Source organism: Podarcis pityusensis (assembly GCF_964106645.2).
Source record: "Podarcis pityusensis genome assembly, chromosome: 14".
Taxonomy (NCBI): domain Eukaryota; kingdom Metazoa; phylum Chordata; class Lepidosauria; order Squamata; family Lacertidae; genus Podarcis; species Podarcis pityusensis.
Genome location: NC_138039.1, coordinates 48853060 through 48879882, shown reverse-complemented (window position 1 = coordinate 48879882; position 26823 = coordinate 48853060). Strand labels below are relative to the sequence as shown.

At 45.0% G+C, this 26823-nt stretch overlaps 1 protein-coding gene across 19 annotated transcripts in view; it reads right to left on the bottom strand.

Moving 5' to 3' along the window:
• HERC1 (HECT and RLD domain containing E3 ubiquitin protein ligase family member 1) overlaps nt 1–26823 on the bottom strand; it is a 113661-nt gene that overhangs the window by 72871 nt on the left and 13967 nt on the right. For all 19 annotated transcript variants that reach the window (XM_080980635.1, XM_080980624.1, XM_080980639.1 and 16 more), the window contains 16 exons: nt 23409–24364; nt 21509–21604; nt 20520–20714; nt 19973–20284; nt 18981–19077; nt 17667–17810; nt 16638–16765; nt 14577–14721; nt 14304–14475; nt 13933–14067; nt 5440–5605; nt 4615–4740; nt 3493–3714; nt 2386–2538; nt 1743–1875; nt 705–896 (listed from right to left, as the gene is read on the bottom strand). In XM_080980635.1, coding sequence (XP_080836761.1) covers nt 705–896; nt 1743–1875; nt 2386–2538; nt 3493–3714; nt 4615–4740; nt 5440–5605; nt 13933–14067; nt 14304–14475; nt 14577–14721; nt 16638–16765; nt 17667–17810; nt 18981–19077; nt 19973–20284; nt 20520–20714; nt 21509–21604; nt 23409–24338 — 3346 coding nt within the window. In that variant the 5' untranslated portion in view covers nt 24339–24364. The remainder of the gene's footprint in view (nt 1–704; nt 897–1742; nt 1876–2385; nt 2539–3492; nt 3715–4614; nt 4741–5439; nt 5606–13932; nt 14068–14303; nt 14476–14576; nt 14722–16637; nt 16766–17666; nt 17811–18980; nt 19078–19972; nt 20285–20519; nt 20715–21508; nt 21605–23408; nt 24365–26823) is intronic.

Genomic DNA, 26823 nt, shown 5'->3' with positions numbered 1-26823 from the left:
CCCACCCACCCATCCTGTGATCTGTACTGAGCATGCAAGTTCCAATGTCTACACAAGCTCCCAAAACAAATTCCTCACCCATTTCAGTGGCAGGAACCAACCTATGGATGTATATACATTTCACATACATTTACCTCCACTGAGCTGAATGAAGATCAGGATGAAAAACATTTGAAGGCACATGACCTAATTGAAGAATTCATTTCAGAGAAAACTCTTCAGGAAGGGAGGACCCCCTTGGGGATTTACACTCAGTGCAATTACCTTAGTAATGTCCGAAGTGGTTAAAAAATGCTCCTTAAAATGTCTACAGCAAAATGTACCAGGGGTCTGATTAGGAAGAAAAAAGGCTAATTCCTAAGGGGCTGGTGCTCACATTAACAAAGGTGGTAGGTATAGCAGCAGCAATTAGCCAACTGGGCCTCCAGATTACTTTAGAAGTCCTAGAGCTGAACCTCTGTGAAAGCATACTGTGAAATTGCTATCCTTTCTCTGTACTCACAAGTAACTGGTACACCAGAACTAGGAGGTGATGCTGTTTCTGGTGAGGGCTGACCATAGAAAAATGGGGGGGGGGGGGAGTGGGCACATAAACCAAGGTAAGTTCAGGTGAACAACACATTTTACCCAAAATTCATAAAGCATATTTGCATTCTACAATTCCTATCTTTCAGAAGGCAGAAGTACTGCACTGAATGCCTTACCATGAAGAGGCCACTGTAACTCCTGATCTTCTAAGAGAACAGCAGCTGGCAACAGTCTATTAAGGCGATCCAGAGGTGGCAACAGATCCAGCAGATAGCTCAATAAAGGTCGGGCTACTGATACAGGCAGTAAGAGCAAGGAATTGACAATTTGGCAAAGCATGCTTCCGGCTGCAGAGACATAAATTACATCTGCAATGGAGGGGAAAATGATAACTTCATTAATAAATTCCAAAAGGGTAACCATGGTTGGATTTTTCAACAGCAGCAAATGATGTGGCATCTTAAAGACTAACAACTGTATTGCAATATAAATCTTTGTGAGATTCTTATTGTTATTTGTCACCCCACTTTGTGGAAAAGGGATAATGAGGGTCTCCAAAACTAAATATAGTTTCCAAACAAGGGTAGGTTGATGGAGCCATTTTAATTTATACTGAATTGACAGGCTATATCCTGCCAATTCACTATGGCTAGCAGGAAAGACTCTTCTGTGTTCCCCACTGCCCCACAATCTGAGCCGCTGTTGGTGGGAATGAGGGCAAGGGCCTTTCTATAGAAGTGCCACAATGTGGAACTTCCTGCCAGAGAAATTCACCTCTTCCCCTCCTGGATAGTCTTAAGTCAACCTGTAAAGATCTTTTGGCTTGACCACTGCCCCCCCCCCCTTTTGGGGTGCACCCCCTATTCTGGTTTATTCACTGCTGCTTTATTCTGTTGCATTTTTACTGCCTTTAGGGTAACTGTATAACTTGCTTTTATGATGGAAGGCACCTAGAGAACTCCCAAAAAGGAGTGGAAAGGTGAGGAAGGGGTCTTGAAAGACATGTGCTGTTTTGTTGTATTTCCTTCTAAGAGTTGATACCTAAATTCTCAGATTGCAAAGACATCTAAATATACCAGTACAAGATCTGGCAAAAGAAGAGACAACTGGCAAAAAACCTGAGCAGCAAATGGACTCATTTAAAAAACAAACTTGTTCAGTTCTGCTGCTCACATTCCTTATATTACGCATGATCTAATAAGTAACACACACACCTCTTAGTTTTTCCCCAACACTACCATTCCAAGAACTCTCCTTCAGCAAAGTAGCAGAGCGGGAATAGATATCTGTAGCATGAGGCAGTAGAAGTTGAAGGTGCTTGTGCAGGAGCGACACACTACTTGAATTCTGGGAACAAAAGAAACATTCTAAATATGCTTTACAAATGGAAACCTGCAACAATATGTCGCAGCATGGAGTTTAGGGTTCAAGCCAACTATTTATGGCCCTATTCCTGGAGACTCCATTCCATTACTTTGCCTCCCACACAATTTCTCCATTTTCCCCTCTAAAAGCTAGGCACCATTCTCTTGCCACTGAGTCTGATCAGTTCTCCCTGGGATGATTTGGGCAGGGTTCTCCCCCTAGGCTTTTTTAAAAAAAGGTTTTTTGTACTGCAAATCTTGGGTTTTCCCTGCACTTGCTAATACTTCTCTCTTGCACATGAATTGTGTTGTTTTGGCTGCATAAGCACCACCACTTACCTCTGAACACTGAAAATAGGAGGGAATGATGAACTTCTGTTCACAGAATCAGATTTCTAAAAGTCAGAGCCAAATATCCTTATTGGTCCTTTTTGTTCCACCCATTATGGAGCAAGTATACTCATCAATACACATGAAAAGTCACAGCACTAACCTCACTAACACTGTTGATATGACAATATGCCAGAAGTTGTTTCTGCAGGGAACACAACAGTTCATGTAGATGAGCAGGCTGGCTGTTTTCTGATGATGATGTTCCAAGTAAAAATTTGTCACTGTTCTTCTCCAGCTCCCCAAATGCTTGATCCTAGACAGTTACAAGAATAATCATGTACATTTCCATATCATTCTCATCTTTCTTCATTTTATGCCTAGGCAACTTCAACCTGGCTCCTCTTACTCAGAATCTTATAAACTATGGGTTCAATTAAGTCCCAGTCAAAGTGAAAGATCCATGGACCTAAGTTAGTCATGTTTATTAACTTCAATGGGTCTAGGTCTAGCATTAGATACAACCCTATGCTTTTGTTAATGGAAAGCCACTGGTAGTTTCCAGTAATAACTAAAAGTTTCAGTTTTGCCCCCAAATAAGCTGAAGGAAGAAGAGTCTGAAAGAAATCCAACTAATATGCAACTTTAAAAAGGAGCTGACTAAAGAAAAAAAGGACCAAGCAGCTGGTAGCTTCTGCATATAAAAATGAGTTTTCAAGAACAACGCCAGGTTTGTGCCTCTCTTTACAACTGCTTCAACACAATTTTTAAAGAATACTGTCATATTTGTGCTGGCAACATGATCCTAGCCAATCAGGAATCATGTAGTCAGTGCAATGATACTGCAGAACTATATAGTTGGATATGACTACATGGCAATGTCAAAAAGCCAATTCAGAGTGAGGACAATTACTTGCACCCCTCACTCTGAATGGGTGATGGTTGTTGCATAGTTTATAGTCCCCACTGAACGTTGCTGTAAAGTGAGGGCGTTTTTGGGATGGGCAAATCCCTTTCCAATTCACCTCTGTCCTAGTTTGTTGTATTAAATCAAGTTTCCAATTGGTTAAGTACTGTAGACCCCCCATTTTTCAAAAGTCAAGCCATGGATCCCCTACTTTTGAAAAATTTGACATCACCATGGAAGTTTTTGTTATGTGAATGGTGCCACAGACCCCAGGAGGTCCGCAGAGCACCAATTGGGAACCACTGTATGAAACAATTCCAACTTAATTGGTATTCAGAAATAAAATTCAAATTCTAAGCTTACTGTATAAAATCCTAAATTTCGCAGGAGGGTCTTCATTAAAATTTCAGCCAGATGAGTATCTGGATGATTACTCTGGACATCATATGTTGGATCAGCAATAGTCCCATAGGCAATACAGAGTGAGGAAACATCTGGAGCATCAGATGGTGAGCTATAGCCAAGCAAGGAGGCTACATGAGTATGGTCCTGCAAACTCGTCAGAATAATATCCAATTGCATTCTCTGAAAAAATAAAAAATAGGCAATTTTCTTCATTTATAATTCTTGAGAGAAAAACCCAGTTAGAACATCAACATGAAAATGTTTTATTTTCATGAACATGAAACTTGTTCAGGATCGAAGGGCAAACTGGAATATAATGGGCAACCAGATAGCACTTAATTTATATATTGTCACTGTATGCAAGTAATATAATTTGTGTATCATATTTAGCAATGTTAGACCTAATGTTCTGAATGATTAGGACATAATACTGGTAAATGTAACTTGTTCTTACAATTGACTGAAAATAGCAAAATTAATTCTATAAATAGGAAAGTAACTATGCGCCTGAAGAAGAAATACAACTGTGCTTTCTTTCACAAGCTTCTTTGTTTCTATATCATTCAAACCATAGTTAGCAATTACATCTGAACTGCCAAACTATGGTTTAAGCGATTGTCCCAGAGTAGGATCTCATAATGGTTTAAGAAAAACCAAAGATACATTTCTCTGTATCGCAACTAGACGATGTTTGTATCAAACTTGTCCAGTAAAACTCTTTATTCACAAGCCCCACCTTGTTCCTAGTAGCGATGTAGAGAACAGCTTCAGAATGAGAGCACAGTTCCAATACTACCCCCCTCTCCCAGCCTCCTAGAGTCTTCAGTCCAGCATCCTGTTGTGTGATATCCCTGCAATTCAGTTGGCCACCAGCAAAGTCACCCATTGTCCCTCTGACCCACATAATTACATCTTACTCTGAAAACAAAACGAAGATTTTTTTTGCTTACTTATCCCCAACCTACACACTACACAGCAGCATAGAATTTATGTCCTCAGCCGAATAACACCATGTTATCCTCCATAGTGGCTACTATGGAAGCATGTTCAAGCAAATGCTAATTCCAAGAGACTTTTTACCTGCCCCTTTGACAGGCTCTCCCATCTGTCAGGACCTTGGGGTAGAAGGGAATGCAGCAATTCCATCCTCTCTCTCAATGGAGGCAGTAGCATTGTGGCTCCAACTGACAGAGTTTCAATTACAACCTAAGAAGTGGAATGAGAGGTTGCTGAGACTATTTCAACTTACCCTGGAAAGCATTTTTGAAACATTTCACCTTATGCATTTTGAAATTATAGCTCTGCAACCACTCTACACATTAGTTTCAATATATCAACTGAAAAGACTAGATGCCCATTAACTGCTATAAGCTGTGCAACATTTACTTCCTTCCTTATCTCCTGGAATCATAGAATTGAGGAGTTGGAAGAGACCTCAAGGATCATCTAGTCCAAACCCTACAATGCAGGAATCTCAACTAAAGCATCAATCACAGATGGCCATCCAACCTCTGCTTAAAGACATCCGATGGAGGACAGCCCACAACCTCCTGAGCGAGCCTCTTCCACTGTTGAACAGCTCTCCTGCACAAGAGTAAGCATTCAGTGTACAACGGGGTGCAGGAGCAGTTATGTGTAAGTATTTTTGTATTTTAACAAACTTTGGGAATTCCCTAAGTTGGAGGGTGATTGTGAGTGTGGTGTTGCTTTGGAACAAAGCTGTGGGGGGGACACACTTTAGTTTCAGCTTAACAGAGTGTGGTAAAACAGTCAGGTAAGTTAGAGAACTTGTGGCAGAATATTGATCTGAGTTTCTAAGTGTCAGATTTTTAGACTGCCTTCCCAACTTGAATTAATAGGGCACACAACCTAAAAACACAAGCGTGGTCCACTTTGGAGATTTACCTCCTGTATTTCATCAGGAACAGAAGAGTCCATCAATCTAAACAACAGATTCCGAAGCGGGCCAGCCTGCCTTCCAAGTATGCTTGTAGCTACTCCGCCAGCTAATGCAAGAGCAAGGTGGTTAGAGAGCAGCTTCAGACACAACTTCAGGAAATTGTGATGCTCCCTGAAAAACAAGGGATTGCCATTAACCCAGGCTTACCTGTGATCTCCAATTATTGCTATCAGGTACGTTTTCCCTTCTACAGTACTCATGCCCAGCATCTGAACAAAAAGTTTCACATATCACAATAGTCTTACAATGGTTTAGTTGGTGTAACTGTCACAATACAACCAAACAACATTCAGGGCTCAGCAACAGCACAGACAATGAGGAACACACCCCATGAAAACCCACCAGGCCCCTTTGCTTTTAGCATTCAGGAGAAACATAGCCTTTTTGTTTCAGTGTGCCTTTGGCTTGTGGCTTTTCTGCTGTTCTGCTGAGACTGGCTTTTCTTCTGCTGTTTATTTGGTTTTGTCCAGTTTTATCTGCTGCTGATTTCAACTGCTTTGCTTAAGAATGATTTTGCATTGGTTATTACTTTATTGTTATTTTAATTCTTTATCGTAGCAAACCTAACACCAGCTGGGCAGCAGTGGGATGTGACAGAGCAGTATAGCCACTGCTACACCCAGTGAAATATTGTTATGCATTATGCTTAGGTTTGATAATAATGTTTATCATAAAGAAAGAACACCTCTGATTAAATGTGTATATATATAGTTTCAACTGTATTTTCAGATTAATTTTCTTGAGTTGAGGTTTAAATGTTTTCCTACAAACATCAAAATGCCAATACCCTGAAAATGAGTTTTAAGAGGAGAGACACTTTACAGTTGAAGAAGTTTCTAAGACTTTGCACACAGAGCTGATCAAATGTTGTTAGTTTTTCCTCTTTCCCAGAAATAAGCTGACTCATTGGTCCTTCCATCCAGCCTGACGTAAAGAGCTACAGTAAAACTGAAAGAACCCTTCCAATTGCCATTGGCAACCAACACCATATTCCAAGTGAAGGAAAGATCCTGCTGGGTCCACACAGGCCGCATGCATTTGATGGCAAATCCCACCAAATGGGAGGTTTCAATTGCAGCACTGCTTCCAGAGGTAACTGAACCAATATATCATGATGTCTGAAATAAGGATGGCGTTATGCAGAAGCATTGGCTAGCTTCACAGTTTTTCCTGCATCATGATTTTTGCCGGTGTCTGCTCTTGTGATTTGATGACCCCTGCATAAGGCAGGGGAGAGTTGAGCTGGCAGTTAACAGGGGTTGCAGGAATCAAGAGAAGCACTGACTGCCTTCATGGTTTTCCCACAGTGTGGTTTTTGCACAGCACACACACGGACACGGACACACACGGACACACACATATCATGATCCGTGATATATTGTCATGTCAAAAATTATGAAACTGATAAAACTATACAGTGGTACCTCGGGTTACATACACTTCAGGTTACATACTGTCAGGGGTTCAGGAGCAGAGGCAAGGGCAAGGGAGGAAACAGAGAGCGAGGGAGAGGAGGCAGAAGAAAAGATGAGTGATGACGACGACCCGAGATCTCCGAGTCTTTCCAGTGAATCAGAAGATTCACAGAAAGGAGCACCAGTGGCCAGGGCAAGGGGGGAGCCTAGGGGGACACCCCAGGAAGATAGAGCCAGAGGGGACTCAGAGGGGAGCAGTTGGAAATCAGGACCAGCGTCACCGCCAGAGAGCAGGGAAGAGGAAGGGCGCCAGGGATCAAGCGCTGGCAGCTCACAACAGGGGGGAGGGCACGAGTCAGGAGTGGCCACACCTCCATCGGGGAGCGAAGAAACGGTCAGACGGAAGGTGGAAGGTTGGGCGCGCGTGCCAAGTTCAAATGCACAGGAAGGTGGCGCAGTAGGCAGCCCGGAAAGGGAGCCAGGTCCTAAAGCCCGCCGAAAGGAGGGAGAAGAGTCAGGGGGGTCAGCGTCAGCGTCAGAGGAATCCAGGAAGGAAGAGACCCCGGGGGGCAGAGGGACCCAGAGAAGAACAGTCAGGCGGAAAAGGTGGAGCAAGGCTAGGATATTAAGTTGGTGTACAAGGGGCGGAGACTCAGATGGGGCTTCGCCGATCTAACCATGAGACGTAGAGTTGCACGCAGCAGCTTGAGAATGGAAACTGTAACTCAATAAAGACTTTTATTTAATGATCGCTGGCTAGCGTGATCCTCTGTGAGCTAGGATCTGGAAGCAGCTCTGACAGTAAGCCCCATCTCTTAATTGTGGGCATCTACGTCCTCGCGGAGAGGAGAGAAAGAGGGTGCCTACTAGCGAGCTCACGAACGGCAGACAACATGACGGCCGAACAGCAGATAGTGGAACTCAGAGAAGCAGTGACACGACTGAATGCCGAGGCTCTTGCATCCAGGAAGAGAGAGGAGGACGCAGCTGCCGCCTACAGGGATCTCCAGGTCAGGTTGGAAGTGCTTACGAAGCAAGGGCAACTGACACCCAAACCGGAGGGGATTGGGTTGGGGAGACGAACAGGCGGTCTGGTCTCTCACTTCGATGGGAATTTGCAACAGTACCCCAACTTTAGAGCAGATGTAATGTGTGCACTGCAACTGCTGAACAAAGACTTTAGAGATGAGCAAGAGAAGGTGGGATTCATCATGTCCCATTTGCATGGAGATGCTAAAGCATGGCTGCGCAATTTGTGGAGAGATAAGGATCCGGCGCTCCAAAATGCGGATGCCTTTATTAAAGCGATGGATGGGTGCTTTTTATCAAGCATTGACGTGGATCTTGCTCGGCAGGAGATACATGGACTGAAGCAAGGGAGGGCCAGCGTAAGGCAGTACCATGCCCGCTTTTTCGCTTTGGTCAGTGCCCTGGAATGGGACAGAGATTCGGCTCCTGTAAGAGACCTGTTTTGGGAGGGATTGCACGGCTCGGTTAAAGATGAAATTGCGAGGGGGGAGAGACCCCGGACCACGCAGGAGATCGTTCAGAGGGCGCTGGCGGTGGGGGTGCGGCTGGAAGGACGTCCGTGGAGCAGGGACGAAGGGCGTGGAGGGCGCGAACCAGCCAGGGGCTCCTCCTTCCTTCCCAGAGAAGCAGCGCGTGCGCAATCCACGCCTCCGCCAGGAGGAGGAGAGGAACCTATGGAGGTTGGAGGTGCAAGGGCTCAGTCAGCAGCCAGAGCCCTAGCACCGGCAGCAGTGAAAGCGAAGCCTCCTAGAGGGAACAGGAAGTGTTACATCTGCGATGATCCACAGCATATGGCGAAAGAGTGTCCCCAGAGGCTCCACAAGCACACTGCAGCCTCAGCAATGGTAACTGCAGCAACGCAGCAAGGACAACCACAGCAGGGAAACGAAGGAGTCTGGTTGGAAGAAGAGGCACTGGGGCCCAGCCAGACGTGTCAGTGAAGCAGTCCCCAGAGATTTTACAGCCCATGGACCCCCTCCCGCCCAAACCGGTAGTGAAGCTCACCGCGTCGCTCCAGCTGCCCAATGGAATCACCATGGACGTGCCAATCACCATTGACTCCGGAAGCAATGCGGACTTTATAGGGCAGGACTTTGTCGACCGGCATGCTATACAGTTGCTGCCTGCCACGCTGCCCCTGCAGGTTGTCACGGTGGATGGCAGGGAGCTGCTAGGGGGGCAAGTGGTGAAGCAGACGCCACCAATGGTGATGCGACTTGGGAATCACAGGGAAATCATCAGCTTCAATGTCACTCAACTATCGGACACGCCCATTGTATTGGGCATGAGTTGGCTGGACAAGCACAGCCCGACGCTGGCTTGGTACCAGAGGCAGCTGACCTTCGGCTCTTCCTTTTGCGCTGAACACTGCATCGTGCCCAGGCAGGAAGGAGGGGAAGAGGAGTCACAGCTGCAGCTAGGCACGCTGCAAGCGGTTCCCCACAAGTACGCAGAATTTTTGGAGGTTTTCTGCGAGAAAGAGGCAGACAGGCTACCCCCCCACAGACCATATGACTGCAAAATTGACCTGCTGCCGGGGGCGGCGCTGCCCAAAGGGAAGCTGTATTCCATGTCTGAGGACGAACTGCAGGAACTCAAAGAGTTCATAGATCATAATTTGGAGCGCGGTTTCATCCGAGAGTCCAAGGCAGTGGGGGGCAGTCCGGTATTCTTTGTTAAGAAGCGGGACACGCCCCAAAAAAGACTTGTAGTGGACTTTCGCATCTTGAACAGTGTGACCAAGCCATCGGACTTCCCCATGCCCCGAATCGACGACCTCCTCGCAAAGGTACGGAAGGGCAGAGTGTTCACCAAGTTGGACCTGCGAGGGGCATACAACCTCATTCGCATGCGGGAGGGAGATGAGTGGAAGACAGCCATGTTCACGCCCCTGGGCACCTACGAATATAGAGTTATGCCTTTTGGATTGCAAAATGGCTCCCACGTTTTTCAAGCTTTCATGCATCACGTGTTGGCGGGGCTCCTCTACAAGACGTGCGTCTGTTTCTTGGATGACATCCTGATCTTTTCGGAATCGCAGCAGGAGCATGACAGACACGTCAAGGAAGTGCTGAGCAGGCTACAGCAACATAGGCTTTACGCCAAGCTGGAGAAGTGCCAATTCGACGTGACCGAGGTGGATTTCCTGGGCTACAAGTTGTCTGATAAAGGGCTCGCCATGGACAGCGCCAAGGTCCGAGCAGTGTTGGATTGGAAAAGCCCACGCAACCGGAAGGAGGTCCAACGGTTTGTCGGCTTCGCGAACTTCTATCGCAAGTTTATCAAAGGCTTTGCGATGCAGACAGCGGCCATCACGGACACGCTCAGCTCCAAGAAAAAGAAGTTCATCTGGACAGAGCAGGCGGAGCAGTCCTTTCAGGCACTCAAGCGTCTCTTCGCGTCGGAAGAGCAGCTGCTTCATGTCAACCCCAGCAGGCCGATGAGGGTGGAGACAGACGCTTCGGACAGAGCCGTGGGAGCAGTCCTGCTGCAGAAAGACCCGCAGGGGGTTTGGAGGCCGGGAGCGTTTTACTCAAGGAAGCTCAGCAAGTCCGAACAGAACTACACCATCTGGGACAGGGAGTTGCTGGCCATTCATGCAGCGTTCAAAGCGTGGAGGCACTTCCTGATCGGCGCCAAGCACACGGTGCAGGTCTGCACGGACCACAAGAATCTAGAGCACTGGCGCACGGCACAGTTCCTGAACCAGAGGCAGATACGTTGGGCTGAGTTCTTTGCGAATTTCGACTTCCGAATAGAGTATGTCCCGGGGGACACCAACATCATGGCGGATGCTCTCTCCCGTAAGCCACAGTATCTGGAGGAGGCAACGCCAGCGGCCGCCATGCACATCTTCGCACCGACAGTGTGGGCGTGCGCGGCGGCAACAGTTGACCTGGATGCGGTGCGACGAGCGTTGCAGGATGACTCCTTCGCGCAAGCAAAGATGGCAGAGGTGCACAGGGGCACGGCAGTGACCGACGAGTTCCAGCTGCGAGATGGTTTGCTCATCCGTAAAGGGGCCATCTACGTGCCGGGAGACGAACTTCGCGCCAAGGTACTGCAGCAGCTGCACGACGCGCCCACTGCCGGGCACTTTGGCAAGGAGAAGACGGTGGAATTAGTAGCCAGAGACTTCTGGTGGCCCGGAATGAGAGGGGAAGTCGCGGACTACGTGGCGAGGTGTGACACCTGCCAGAGGTCCAAACCAGTGCACAGACCGCCGGCCGGACTGCTGGAACCGCTGCAAACTCCGTTCGAGCCATGGGAGAGAGTGGCCCTGGACTTTGTCACGGATCTGCCCAGCTCGAGGGGCAAGACGGCTGTGCTGGTGGTGGTGGATTTGTTCTCCAAGATGGCACATTTCATTCCGTGTGCGAAGGTGGCCACGGCGGAACAAACCGCCAAGCTGTTCATAGACCACGTGTTCAAGGTTCATGGTCTGCCGCGGTCTATTCTGTCCGACCGAGGGCGACAGTTCATCTCGAACTTCTGGCAGAGGCTGATGGGCTTCCTGAACGTCAAGATCAACCTGGCGTCGGCTAGACACCCGCAGACCAACGGGCAAGCGGAGCGGGTCAATGCCATCATGCAGCAGTACCTGAGATGTTATGCGAATCAACAGCCTGCGACGTGGGTGGATTACCTGCCTCTCGCCGAGTTCGCCTACAACAACACGAAGCACGTGTCCACGGGGGTCACGCCGTTCTTCGCCAACAACGGGAGGCACCCTAGAACCTTCCCGGGACTGGAAAGAATGGGGGAGGGGGAGCCGCAGACAGCAGATGCGTTCGCGTCGGAGTTGCAGGAGGTCCACGATCAGCTGCGGCGGCACCTGGAGCTGGCTAAACACGCATACAAGGTACAAGCGGACAGACACAGAAGGGTTGGCGAAGAGATCCATGTGGGAGACTGGGTCTGGTTAGCAGCACACGCAGTGCCGGCCAGGTCGTTGGCGAAGAAGAAACTAGGGCATACACAACTGGGGCCCTACCAAGTCGACGAACAGGTCAACCCGGTGGCTTTCAGGCTGGCTCTTCCGGAGGGTTCCAGAATGCATCCGGTGTTCCACAGATCGGTGCTCACTCCCTACAAGGCACCTCACAGGTTTCAGGAACCAGGAACGGCACCGGGTCCGCTCCGAGAGAGAACCGGGCAAGGGGGAGTGGCACAGGAGGAGCGCATCAACGAAGTCACGGAGATTTTGGACTCCAGATGGGGGGAAGAGGGGGTAGAATACCTTCTCGCCAAGGAGGGCACCCCGGCCAGTGCCAACAGCTGGGTGCCGGGCTACGCTTTAGACGAACCTCTGCTCAAAGAAGAGTTTCATGCCCTCTTCCCACATAGGCCAATGCCAGCAGACTTTTTCGACGACTGGCTTTTCACGCCCACGCTTTCAGCCAGCACGTTCCGGGGGTTCGACTCGGACGAAGAACCGACACGAGACGCCCGTTCCCCAGAGGGGTCACCCTCGGGATCTGCTTCAGAACCCTCGTATTGGTGGGATGATCGACCAGAGGAGCAGTTCCGCAGAAGGTGGCTGGAGGGTCCAGGACGAGCAACGTCTCCGGAAGGCAACGAGGGAGAGACGGACATGGACGTTTTCGGGGACGACCCGGGTTTCGAGCACGGCGGCACAGAGATGGAAGCGGAGGTGACCGTCGTCAACGAGAGCAGGGAGGAAGAACCGGAAGACTTCGGATGGCGGCCCGCCACGGGAAGCGAACTGTATCCGACATTCGTCCCCCTGACACGGCAGCACCCAGATCCCGCACCGGAAGGAGGGGAGGGGGGAAGAGGGGGCTTCGAGGGGGGGATGGATGTCAGGGGTTCAGGAGCAGAGGCAAGGGCAAGGGAGGAAACAGAGAGCGAGGGAGAGGAGGCAGAAGAAAAGATGAGTGATGACGACGACCCGAGATCTCCGAGTCTTTCCAGTGAATCAGAAGATTCACAGAAAGGAGCACCAGTGGCCAGGGCAAGGGGGGAGCCTAGGGGGACACCCCAGGAAGATAGAGCCAGAGGGGACTCAGAGGGGAGCAGTTGGAAATCAGGACCAGCGTCACCGCCAGAGAGCAGGGAAGAGGAAGGGCGCCAGGGATCAAGCGCTGGCAGCTCACAACAGGGGGGAGGGCACGAGTCAGGAGTGGCCACACCTCCATCGGGGAGCGAAGAAACGGTCAGACGGAAGGTGGAAGGTTGGGCGCGCGTGCCAAGTTCAAATGCACAGGAAGGTGGCGCAGTAGGCAGCCCGGAAAGGGAGCCAGGTCCTAAAGCCCGCCGAAAGGAGGGAGAAGAGTCAGGGGGGTCAGCGTCAGCGTCAGAGGAATCCAGGAAGGAAGAGACCCCGGGGGGCAGAGGGACCCAGAGAAGAACAGTCAGGCGGAAAAGGTGGAGCAAGGCTAGGATATTAAGTTGGTGTACAAGGGGCGGAGACTCAGATGGGGCTTCGCCGATCTAACCATGAGACGTAGAGTTGCACGCAGCAGCTTGAGAATGGAAACTGTAACTCAATAAAGACTTTTATTTAATGATCGCTGGCTAGCGTGATCCTCTGTGAGCTAGGATCTGGAAGCAGCTCTGACACATACGCTTCAGGTTACAGACTCTGCTAACTCAGAAATAGTGCTTCAGGTTAAGAACTTTGCTTCAGGATGAGAACAGAAATCGTGCTCCGGCGGCGCAGTGGCAGCGGGAGGCCCCATTAGCTAAAGTGGTGCTTCAGGTTAAGAACAGTTTCAGGTTAAGTACGGACCTCCGGAATGAATTAAGTACTTAACCCGAGGTACCACTGTATTGACTTCAAACCAGTTTTGGATGATATACTGATATATATTGCCCAGCCCTAGTACTGTTGCACAAATCTGAACTCTCATTCTGGAAATGCAAGCCAAGACTTTCCATGCATGAATGTGCCAATAATAATAATAATAATAGTAAAAATAATAATAATATATAAAAAATCAACAGGATAGCATATGCCATATAAACAAATACCTTGAGGATGGGAAAGGAAGAGGAGGAATCTCACTGTTGATTTTGTCACAATACTGCTCAAGGAAAGAACGGAGGTGGGAGAAGGTACTTTCTTCAAGATCCACACAGTAAGGTCTGTGCCAGGCAACAACTTGTCTGCAAATCAAATAGAAGATGACCATGGAGCAAAAATTAAACATCAATCAAAATAAATAATGACTCATTAAAAACAGAACAAGCTCTTCTTGCCAAGAATATATAAGTGAGGGGATCTGGTTAAGCACAAAGCATTGTGATTCAAAGGCACCCTCACGTGATGGAGCCAAGACCCATTCCATTAGGTATGCATAAACGTTAAATGGTTTGGTTATTATCAGTATATAATTACTTACCTGTCTCTGGGAAGGGCTGTCCAGGCAAGACTATGGGATGTTCCAGCTGAAATCTGCTGAATTGCTACTCCATCTAAGCCACTCACTTTCTTTGGTTTTGTAATGGGACCTGTGGAGTTCCCTTGGCCACACTGTCCCATGGAATTGTTACCCCAAGCATAAACTTCATTATCTAAACAAAAAGCAAGTAACAGTAAGAATAACAGTTTTGAACACACTTGAAAACCAATGTGTATTTGCCATAATAAGCTTTAGTATTACATTATAGTTTACCATGAGAAAGTGCCAAACAGTGGCTGTCCCCTATTGAAATATCCACTATCCGCGTTGCAGCCAGCTCTTCAATCAGCTTTGGCCTGAGCGCTGTAGCTTCTGAAGACCCACATCCGAGACATGCACCACAGCCCCAAGCGTACACCTGGATCAAAATATACAGAATTTAATACACAAAATATCATTGTTATTAGTCCAAAAGCCTCATCTGCAATCCGGTTAGGATTGTCACACTGTTAAAGAAATCTTGGTCACTAACTGATGACAAGTCAATTAAATTTGCATACAGGAAAACACAATTACTCTGAAGCTGGTTATATTCTTTGTCTTTAGGTGAAGCATATGAGTCATAGCAGGCATCATCTTGGAAGAGCTTTCTGCCCAATGTGAAAGACAGCAGGGAAAGCCTCTTTAAAGGTGATGCATCTTTAGTGGTACATCTATGTAGAATATTTTAAGAAATAAATTCACTTGCCAAGCAAAGACAACCTACCACACCCTAGGCTACCCCAAACCTCTATCACCACCAAGGAAATATAATAAGTGAATAGAAAGAGAACCCACACAAATGATGCTTACATAAAACCCCACACATTCACTAAGTAGAAAAAATAGAAGTACTGCCACGCCACCCCACACACCATCCCCACCCTCCCCCTCATTCCCCCTCTTTTCTTCCCAACCTAATACTGCATGCAACACTAATGTCTCACAACAAATGTAACTGATCTGTAGAAAACACAACTTGAAAAAAGATGCAAGGCACGTATTTTTGTAAACTAAGAAATCTTTAATATTTTTTTTTAAAAAAAAGAAATAAATTCACTTAAAAGGTGAATTGCAAGGTTTTAAAACTGCTTAGTTGTTTCAGCAATTAAAAGTTGCAGTCCTACACCAAACCATATGTGGTGCTCAAATCCAAATGGATTTCCCATCCTCATTTCACACCAATGGAGAGAGAGAACTCCTCATGGGCATCCTGTGTAAGCACCGAGTACTGCAACCAAAATGATGTGAAGCAAAGTAAAAAGACCCTCTGGGCATAGCTTTCAGTTTGCATACTGGAAATACTGCAAGCAATTGCTAGGTTTGGGAGGTGGCGATTCATAATTTCTATCTACAATCAATAAAATCCACATAGCACCAAACTGCATTCTTTTTCATTCTTGACCACTGAAGTGGAGGCTGACCGTTTTTTCTTACGAACGAGTTCTTACAGGAAAATCTAAGGTTTCAACAAGGTTTCCCTTTGAAAGGATGTTAGATATCAACCATGTGCACACAGCTGTTATTTAGGATGTGAGTTTTATTAGACTGCAATACAGTGGAACCTCTACTTATGTTCACCTCCGGTTACATATCCTTTGGGATACGTGCGTGGCAAACCCGGAAGTATTTTTCCAGGTTTCGCCCTGCACGCATACGCAGAAGCAGCACCTCCGGATACGTACACCTTGGGATCCAACCAGAGCTCTGGAACGGATCCCGTGCGCAACTGGAGGTACCACTGTATTTTAAGACTTTACTTTCTATTCTTTGATTTTACAGTAGAACCACGGTTTTCGAACGTAATCCATTCTAGAAGACCATTCGACTTCCAAAACGTTAGAAAACAGAGGCACAAAAGGCAGTTTGCCAAGTCAATAGAGAAAATTGGGAAAAACAACTGATACACGCGGCGGAAGCAGTTCGACTTCCAAGGCGAGTTCAAAAATGGAAGCATTTACTTCTGGGTTTTTGGCATTTGAAAACCGAAACATTTGGCAACAGAGATGTCTGAAAACCGGGGTACCACTGTATATAACTTTGGCTACTTTTAAAATATAAAAACACACAACAAAGGAAGAAGTACAGCAAAACACAAATGTCTTATTGTCAAACTTGTAAACACTCCCCTGCCTACAGTGAGTAGGCAGAGAAACTTTTGTAAACTTAATTAATTTTCTTTTTTCATCAAACTGCTGATAAACCACAAATGACTTGAACTGTTACAAATGGATAGTAAGAATGGTTTCTGGGCTAGGAACTTTTGTGAAATTGGCAATGCTGCTCGCATCTTACCTGCCCCGTTGAGGTTAGAGCAAGTGAAGACTGACTTCCTGCACAAACTTTCCGAATGAACATTCCCTGTAGGGCTTCTATAACTTTAGGTTTGTACACTCTGTTGGTGTCACCATGACCAAGTTTGCCTGTTGGGATCATACACAAGAGATCAATAATGTTTATGTTGCCTCCTGCACCTCTTGGGCCATTCAATGACCACAAATCTAACATAATCTGCAGTTTTAAACTGGAAATATTTAAAGTGAACTGCATACAAGATTTATCATCACAATTTAACAAGGAAACCTTTCCAAATACATATAAGGACATGAATTATTACCACATACTAGTTTACTGATTTAGGGCACAATCCATAAACCCAAAGAGACCACACAATCTTCTACCCCGGCCAGCAACACACACACACACACACACACAGAGAGAGAGAGAGAGAGAGAGAGAGAGAGAGTTGTGAGAGGAGCCTTCACAAACAAAGCCTGCAGACCTAAGCATCGTAGCAACAGAGGTTTGGAACATCATCCACAGCTCCATAAACCATGGCTTATGAAGCTGCAACAGCATGTTCCTCCCACACCCAGGCTTATATTAAGCCATGTTACATTTGAATTATGGGAATGCAAGATCCTGGCTTCATCAAGTCAGATTTGCCTCTCATGGTCAAACCAGGAAACTATGGATTGAACTGAGATAACAAACCAGGATAACCAGCCAGGATATTAGCTGAAATTGCCAGAGTCTCCCAGTTTAGATACAAATAGGCCTAGCACAAGCTGGTGTGTGAAGATAGGAAAGGAAGAGTAGGGTGAGAAAGGAGCATATGACTACAGCAAATGGTCACCACTTTGTCAACCATGGTTTCTGAAACCAAATGCAGTCATTGGCTGTTTCTGCACTTGAATATGGCCAGAAAGGCAGAACAAGGAAGCGGAGGTTTTATGGACCTTCTGCCCCCACCATGCCCTTAACAGATGATGTTCTGTACAATCTCAAGCACAACCTAGGAGAAATTGCATGGAAAAAAATTACCATTATCTCCTCCTCCAAATGACCAAACTGTTCGCCCATCTTTGGATAAAGCTATGGTGTGCGAACTGCCACAAGAAACCTCTCCGACATTGCTAATATCTTTTACTAAAGTTGGAATGTTACGGCTGTTGCTGTCTCCATGACCTTGGAAAGAAAGAAAAAGGAAACATTATTTATGCATTAAAGAAAATAATAATTATTTCTGTCAGCATGAAAACTTGGGTTATGTAGTAAAGAAAATAAATTTCTCACCAAAGATGAATGCATTACACTTATTATCATCAGAATCAGCATCAGCATCTCTTACCCACCCTTCACCACAAGATCCACAGCATGTTACAGCATATAAAAGCACAATTAAAACAGTTTAGAACTGTTTTAGTGAACACTTTGAGCCAGTATACATGTATCACACTTGCTTACTCCTTAAACATAATTTAAAAAAAACTGGAGGCCATTTTGGGAAGAAGATAACAACTCCTATCACTAAAAAAAAATATTATACTCTGAAAATGAAATGCCTGGTAAGGAGAAAATAGGGACAGTGATTGAAATATAAAGAAGAAAGAATTAATTTATTGGAGGTTTCAAAAGTTGATAGTCTTTTCAAAACAAAGATATTTTGAGTCAAGTTAATAAAAACAGGAATCTTTTGCCTTTTAAAATTATGCAGTTAAGAAAGAATGGAATGGCAGTGAAAGGAGAGGTGAGAGAAAGAACATCTGAACCGCATTATTCAGATTTCTTTGAAAGAACAGATAACACTGGTTTGAGATAGAGTCCTACTGCAACATATTGAAGCAAAGAAAGAAGAATATTTGGACAGTTTTAACAATTTATTATTACTTATTAAATGTGTATACCGCCCTATACTGTCCTATCGATGATCAACAAAAAATAAAAACCCTAGACTTACGAGTAAAGATACAAGAAACATGCATGATAAATAGTATACCATTAAATCAAAGTGTGTCTTGCTACTATTTAGCTCTGTCCAATTACTTGGTTAAAAGTTTATAATAAAGTTTATTTTGTACAGACAGCGACCATTTTGCATGGGGGTCCTGTTCCCAGCCCCCGTGTGTGTCGACAGAGTGCATATAAACATGTCCCACCCTGTTTCACCCTCATTTTGTTGCCTTCCGGATCCAAAAGGACCCAAGTGATTGTGCATCAATTTGACGTGTCTAAAATGGTTGCCGCCTGTACTGTCTTACGTAAATCCCAGTACCTTTCTTTAACGTTGGATTTTATTTCAATGAAATATTAATTATATTCCTAAAATCACTGGGCAAGTCAAACTGTTTCCATTACCTAGTCTACCAAAGTCTCCTTCTCCCCATGTATACAATTCACCATCTTCTGTGACAGCAGCACTGTGCCGGTATCCAGCTGACACACATACCACGACCTGCATTGCATGCAAAGGGGAGAGAGAGTTAAAACTAAACTGTTGCGGGAAATGCTGCTTTCAACACAGGAGACAAAATGAGACTTTCCTCATTCCTCTCCCCTTCCCCGTGAACTCTACAAGGAAGAGAGACCTGCACCAAGGCCTTGTAACTGCCACTAATCACAAAGACTCAAATTTCAGCCGAAATCAGTCCAAATTCAGAAAAACCACTCAAATGCCAAACCAAACATGAAAGTCCCTACACATCCTTCTGTATGGCTGCACTCCAAGCAGCAGGTGTCTTGGGCTTGCCACAAGCATCAATCCACTCAAGCTGAACATCCCCATGCCAGAGCCAAACTCTCACAGCCATGACTGGCACCATCATTCTACGTGCCTGGCCTGACTCAAGTGGCAAGCCCAATACCAACATTACACCACTGTCAGCTGGAAGCATTTTTCGTCAGCCTTCACACAAAGTGAATAACCTACTTTGTGTTTTTATGATAAGCACATTTTCTTCTGGTATTTCTAAATCACTGTGACCCCTCCTCCACGGTATATAAATGTTTTAAATAAATAAATTAGTATGACTGCAGCTTTCTAGACAGCACCAAAAGCTCGAATCGTGCTTAACGGCCAGTTGGGTTAGGGTAGTCATTTCTTAACACAACACCCAAAGAGGATGTGGAAGGTGCCTCCTAAGCCAGCCCCCAGCTCAATCTTGATTTTGGAAAACATTCTGCCTGCCTGTAGATTGAAAGGAGAGAACTCCACTGTTTCCACCCCATGGTCCACAGCAATAAGGGACAAAGGCAAAAATGGATAACAAGAAACCTTAAAACGCATGAAGTCTCCAAAGCAACACTATGAAAGAAGGAAAGTGCCATTCAGTTCCTTTGTGTAAGCATACCTTTCCTTGCAAAGGGCCCTGGATAAGTTTTGGATATTTCTGCGTTGAGCTATTTCCATGGCCCAATTTCCCATAGTCACCATCACCCCAGCTGAAGACTTCTCCTTCTGTTGTGAATGCTAATGTGTGGCCATCAGAACCTTTAGATGATGACACCTTTTTGATAGATCTGTGAGGCTCAAAAGTCAGCTTCTTCAGTGTAGATTGATTGTTGGAATCGCCCAGTCCCAACCTGCCATAACTGCCTTTGCCGCAAGCTCGAACAGAGCCATCTGTAGATATTACAAATGTACAGTACTGGCCAGCTTCAATCTATTGTGGGAAGAAAATTAGAGATCATTAAAAATAATTTATTTAGAACTGCCTATCAAGGGGTATTTTAATTTTTAGAACAAGGGATCCATATATAGCTCAGGAACCACAAACTTGTAGCATGCATTTTCCACATTTGGCAGTGATAAACAAAGTTTTTCAACAGTGAAAGCTTCATCTCTTCTTTTTCACTACACCGATAACACACATACAAACAAAAACCCCAGTCACTCACTGTCTGAGCATCAGAAAAACTTGGAGCCAACTTAGGCTGAAGAATTTTCTCTTGTGTTCCTTCCACAAGTTGGTGGCTGCTGTTACTGCCCCAAACATACACTTCACAGGTCTCAGAAACAACAGGAGCATCACCCGTCTGAATGCTGTCTGGACTGGCGCATGTCCTAGAGTAGTCTGAAGCCATGCGACAAACCTAGCAAAATAGAAATACATTTCAAGAGACAGAAGGAATGCTGTGCTCAACTATCATGTTATCACTTTATTTCAAGCACCAAGTCTAGATTCAAATGGGACTACATGTCCAATCTGTAAATTACACACAGTATTCTGAAGACTAACAGCTAGCAATCACAAGTGGGGTGAGCGCCACTGCCCTCAGTTCCTGCTTGCAGGCTTCCCAGAGGCATCTGGTTAGCCATTGTGAAAACAGGATGCAGGACACTGGGCTGTGATCTTGTGTTCTTGATCACAAAACTAAATATGATGGTCCAGGATGGGAAATGAAGATATTACAACACTTGGACTAGGTGGCACTTGGGGTTCCTTTTCCCTCTATAATTCTGTGATCTGCTGTTTAGCTTTCCACTTCATGCTTCCCTTTTGTAGAATGGGAGTCACATATTATACTCCGTTGCTTCCTCATAGCCCTCAGCATGAGCCAAGAGCACCTTCCTGACCAAATCAAACAGCACAGGCACATCAGCAGCTGTTCTCCGAGACTGCCCTCACCTCTGAAATTCCTTTTTTATATATTTTTTATTCTGCTACTCTTTTATTAAACTCATAAATGCTTTGAGCCTTGGATAGAGGCGGGACAGAAATTCAGATGAACAGCAAGACAAAATATAGGGTAGAAATCCATGGAAGCACTGGGACAACATCAGTGTGACTATTTTCATACTTCCAAAGGAGTGAGAAATACACAATCTGAAGAATGCAGATTTAAAGAAAGAAACTACTCTTTAATTAAAGGTTAGATAGACATACCTCCTCAAAGAGGCACAAAGCTGCCTCATAAAGAGAGCATAAACCTTCAGATGTTCTTGTTGGCTCCCTCCATTGACTTCGATCAGCAGATGAGCCCTGCAAAGTAAAACATCACAGAGGAAATAATGTCACTGCACACAGTTATTTTATCTTCTATGATAAGATTAGACGATTTCCCTAAATAAAACCAAAAAGAACATGGTTTCCTTCAAAACAACTACTTTCTTGGTACTTTCTCAAGTGCTGAAATAAGCATATGCACATTCCTGCCATCATCCTTAAGACAGGTTATAAAACCCCCACATTACAGAGAAAGGTGAAGGAAAACACACAATGTGGCAGGGGCTAAAGCTACCCAGAAGCTTCTGGCTCAGAGTCCCCTTGTCACAGGTCAGGCTCTAAACTATACACCAAATACACCAAGCTGCTCAAAAGGAGCAGTTTAGAAGCATTCCTGCTAGTAAAACAAAGGCAAAGAACAAAAACACTCCAAGATAGATGTTTAATTCATGTTTTTGAAAAATGAAAAACAAGCCAGTTACTAATAAAATCTGCTTCACAAGTTTTGCATTTTGCATACTTTAAAACCACTGGAGGGTTGTATAAGATTACACATCCCCCTCCAATTGTTGAATACATTTATCCATGCAATGAGCTGAAACTCACAAAGAAAAGTGAGCCATTTGACAAACATTTCAAAACAAAGGGGCATGTCAGGGTTGAAAATGTGCACATATGAGGAAGGGGGGAAAGGATTGCAACCACTTGCTCAAGCCACTGGATGCTTCTGTTTAAGTCTGCCTAACATCTTCATATTGGGTGTGAAAATTGGGCTCACATATGGAAGTGCCCTTTGAGTGTGATCTCATTCCCTATTCCCAACCAGAATCTCACAGAAAATATAAAGCCACAATTGAGTCCCCATCTCCCCAAGCAATGAAACTACACAGTATTTGTGTAACCATTATTATTTCATAGTTTAAGAATAAGCATTTAATTTGCAGCCCTACTACCAACATTTTTAAGTTAGTTACAATTTTGTTGGATCTTTAAAATAGTACCGTGAAGGGAATCACAGGTTTGAATTAACAAGTGTAATTTTCAGAGCAGAATGGAGCAGACAATTAAACTTTAATTTGCTTCCTCTAAATAAGCAGAAGTGGTGGGCAGAAGTATCACAGGAAAAAAAATCTCAAGGAAGTATTTTTTAAAAAACAAAAATCTTAAAATCCTTTATTATTGAATTACTGGATTGTCCCAGCTAGCTTTATTTGCAATGAATAATTACAACTACTTAGCAGTGTTACAAGCTGCTCTTGACATTGTCGATCATTTCTATTTAATCAAAATGACTGAAGTTAAAGCCTATACAAATATTCAAGTATGTTAAAGTTAAAGACAAATCAATCCCAGTTCAGATATTCCTGATACTGTCATGCCACTCTGGCCTCATGCAGACTTCCTTTTGCGCTGTGCTTTCCTGACACAGGTTCGTGCTTTAAAATGCCATGTCAGAGCACTTTTTTTTTCATCCTGGTGCTTTACCTGGGAAAAATCATGTTACCACTGAATCAGAATAAATGGCAACGTATGGAAAACCTGACTGCCATTTTCTCCAATGTAGCACTAAAACGTGGGTTTTCCCAGGGAAAACACTGGAACGGGGGGGGGGGGGCAGAACACATTCACACACAGAGCTTTAATGCATGGACCTGGGCTTAGAAACATGACATAAAATGCAGTCTGGATGAGCCCTAAGTACAACTCATGCCAATCCACAATCCAGGCACACAGGGACTCCAAAACTTCTATAAATCTCAATGATGCAGTGAATCTGTTAATGGAAGTAAGAGCCAAGAATTAAGAAAATCAATTTGAAGTATACATTCTGCATACATACCAATGACCGCCTCATTTGCATCAATATGTTCATGAAACAATCAAAACTGATCATCCCCTCCTGTGTATGCAGCATTTTGTTCTTCTCCATTGTGTTGACCACGGCTGATGCACTTAGTGCCATTTCAATCCATTCCAGGAGATACCGAAGTGACCCACGCTGAGCAGCCAAGCCAAGCAGCAACTCAGAAGCCAACCTCCGTCCAAGAGTATCTGCTCCAGAGTTGGGAATCGTTACTCCTTTAAGAAATGTTGTTACCTGAGACAGGCAGTCCAGGCCCATTGGTGGGATTTTACTTTCATTAGCTAGAGATAAAGGTGGCAAAGAGCTCACAACCTCTATCGCAGTGTGGATAACATCATTGCAAAGGCTAATACCAGGTCCTGAAGCAGGCATCATCCAGCTTTGCCGTAACAGTGCAAATAACAGGCTCAGTCCAGTCCGGACCCCCATTTCTATTAGCGCGTCTGTACTTGACCTTGGCCGCTCACTAACGGAATGGATGTCTGTTGACCCAGAACTGCTTTCTGGAGAATGCTGCTGCTGTTTCACCTTGCCTTTATCATGATATTTATTAGAAAGTGCATAAAAGATGCGTTGTAACACAAGCAAACGTTTGCGAAGTGCTCCAGCAAATGGAGAGTCTGAGCACACCATCTTAGCCAGAGCCAGCTGGCTGCTAAGAAGGGCATCCAAATAGTGGTCCTGTTCATCGCTTGATAAGGACTCCCGTTCAAAATCTGGTAGCTGAGGTCCTTTGAGACAGAGAACCTGCTGAGGCAATGGTACTACTTCTTTATTACTGACTAATTTAGCATATAAGATGGAGACTCCTTCCCTTGTAGCAATAGATTCACTATCTTCTGTGATCCAAGAGCTATTTAGATGTTCAAGCCATTTCAGCTTCACTGGTGGAACCATGGCTGCCATGTTGGTTTATTCACCTGCCATTAGTCCTACAAATAGAAGAGAAGATATTTATTAAACAAACAATTGCCTAGTACAAAAATCCAGTTTTTAAAGATCAACACTGGACACAGGTCCATAAATTATCTGCTTAATGCTTATTTAAAGTTGAAGAGAAAAGGGTCTATGTTACATGCCACTGTTCTCCCTGAATTAAGGATTGTTGATATTTAAAGCTGAGCATAAGCTCATCCATGATTTTAGGGAAATCTGCTGTGATAGTATGTCAAGCATTACCCAAAGGTTCTTCCATAAACATGCACAATTTTGTTCCTCAAAAACCTACCAGTAATGCCCTCAAAAGAAGGGGTCAAGATACACATTCACAAGAGGTTTTTAAGGACTATAATTGTTAAGTATAGCAAGCAATGTTCTCAGAACTGGTAGCAATAAAGAGCACCTTCTAGTTGTAAACTCTCATAACCTCCAGCTACAAGGATAACCACATGGATAGTGCTCTTTCCAAAATAAGATTAAACAACGCTTACAACCACTGCAGCAAAAAGAAAGAAGAACAGGCTTGCTGGATGAAACCACATACTGGTGTCCTGCTTCTAGTGATGGCTGGACAGATGCCTCCAGGAAGCTAACAAGAAGGGTCTGGACGCAACAACCCTTCTCAACAGGCTGCCTCCAGGTTCTGGTAGTTCAGAGGAACAATGCTTCTGAAGGCAGCAATTTCCTTGTTACTATGACCAGTAGCCACACATAGATCTATTCTCTATTCATTTCCCTACTCCTTTAAGTTTACCATTAATCAGAACCAACAGGAAAACCTGAATCCATGAAATGAAAACTGACAGTCAAGCAACTTTTGATTATCACTTTCCTACAACTGGCAGTCCCATGGCTGTCAAGCAAAGAAGCAATGACCAAGAGTGGACTAACAGGTACCAAGTCTCCCACTTTGTCTCCCTTGGTGCCCCTGATGCCTAGAACTCCCACCGGAGTTCTATTTGATGCAACTTCTTCTGAGTCCCTCCTCAAAAGCACCCTTCTTTTGTGGCTTCTCTGGCTCTTAATTCTCAAAACTCTCCATCAAGTACACGCAACTGCATTTGCCTCTCTCAATCCCACTGAATATGCCCCCTTTCCTCTCAGTTGTCTTCTCCACCGTCAAATCCAGATTCTAAGAGACTCAAGGGATCCGCTATCTGTTCTTTTGCTTTTGATACCCTACAAAGTGCCATATACATCAATGGTGCTATAAAAATAAGAAATTATAGCAACAACCACTATTAAAGCCTAAGGTAAAGGTACCCCTGCCCGTACGCGCCAGTCGTGTCCGACTCTAGGGTTGTGCGCCCATCTCACTTAAGAGGCCGGGGGCCAGCGCTGCCCGCAGACACTTCCGGGTCATGTGGCCAGCGTGACAAGCTGCATCTGGCGAGCCAGCACAGCACACGGAAACGCCGTTTACCTTCCCGCTAGTAAGCGGTCCCTATTTATCTACTTGCACTCGGGGGTGATTTCGAACTGCTAGGTTGGCAGGCGTTGGGACCGAGCAACGGGAGCACACCCTGCCGCGGGGATTCGAACCGCCGACCTGACGATCAGCAAGTCCTAGGCACTGAGGTTTTACCCACAGCGCCACCCGCGTCCCTAACAACCACTATTACTTTAGCTCTATTTTGATTTCCTTCAGCTAACCATAATATTATAGCAGTAGTTAATGCAATATACACTGAAGGGAGTAATAGCTTTATTTTTATATTATTTTTGTCATGACAGCTTACCATAACAGAATTAAACAAAAGAGTTGCTGGAGACTGAATACTTTTATTTGCTACCTGCTTGCACATGACCAGAGTTGAGTCCTTGCCACCTCTTCCTAAGGTTCTTCTATCAATTACAACAGCCTTTGCTAGCTGAGAATGATGGGAGTTGAAGACTAAAACATCTGAAGGACACCACGCTGTTGAAGGCTTATCTAGAGAATGACTTCTTTCCATTTAGCAAGCAAATGGAGAAAAGCACTTATTTTTCAAGCAATCCTGAAAATTGTTCCCTTTTGATTTTGGAGCCCCAAATCACCAAGACACTCGGCTTAACTTGTTTAACGACAGTTCCACGGAAATCTGCTACTTGCTAACCTCCTGCTATAAAGGACCTCATTCACCCTATGAAGGGAATGAAGTTGTTGTTGTAGTTGTTGTTGTTGTTGTTGTTGTTACTATTACCCCAGGAGAAGAAACAAATATTTTAATACTGTTTAAGGAAGCCCCACCCTACACACCAAAGTTGTTTGCTTCCTATTAGAAATAAGCCCTGGATGTGTTTATCTAGTGCCAGAGCCGTACATCCTCCTGCAGGTTCTCTCAGTATTTAGTCAGAAGGATGTACTGTCTGGTCACAGATATCTTGCCTGCTCTCTATCTACCCCCAGCTATTCAAAACTTGCATAACTGGCTCATTTAAAATTGATGTTTACTAAAATAAAAGCCCACTA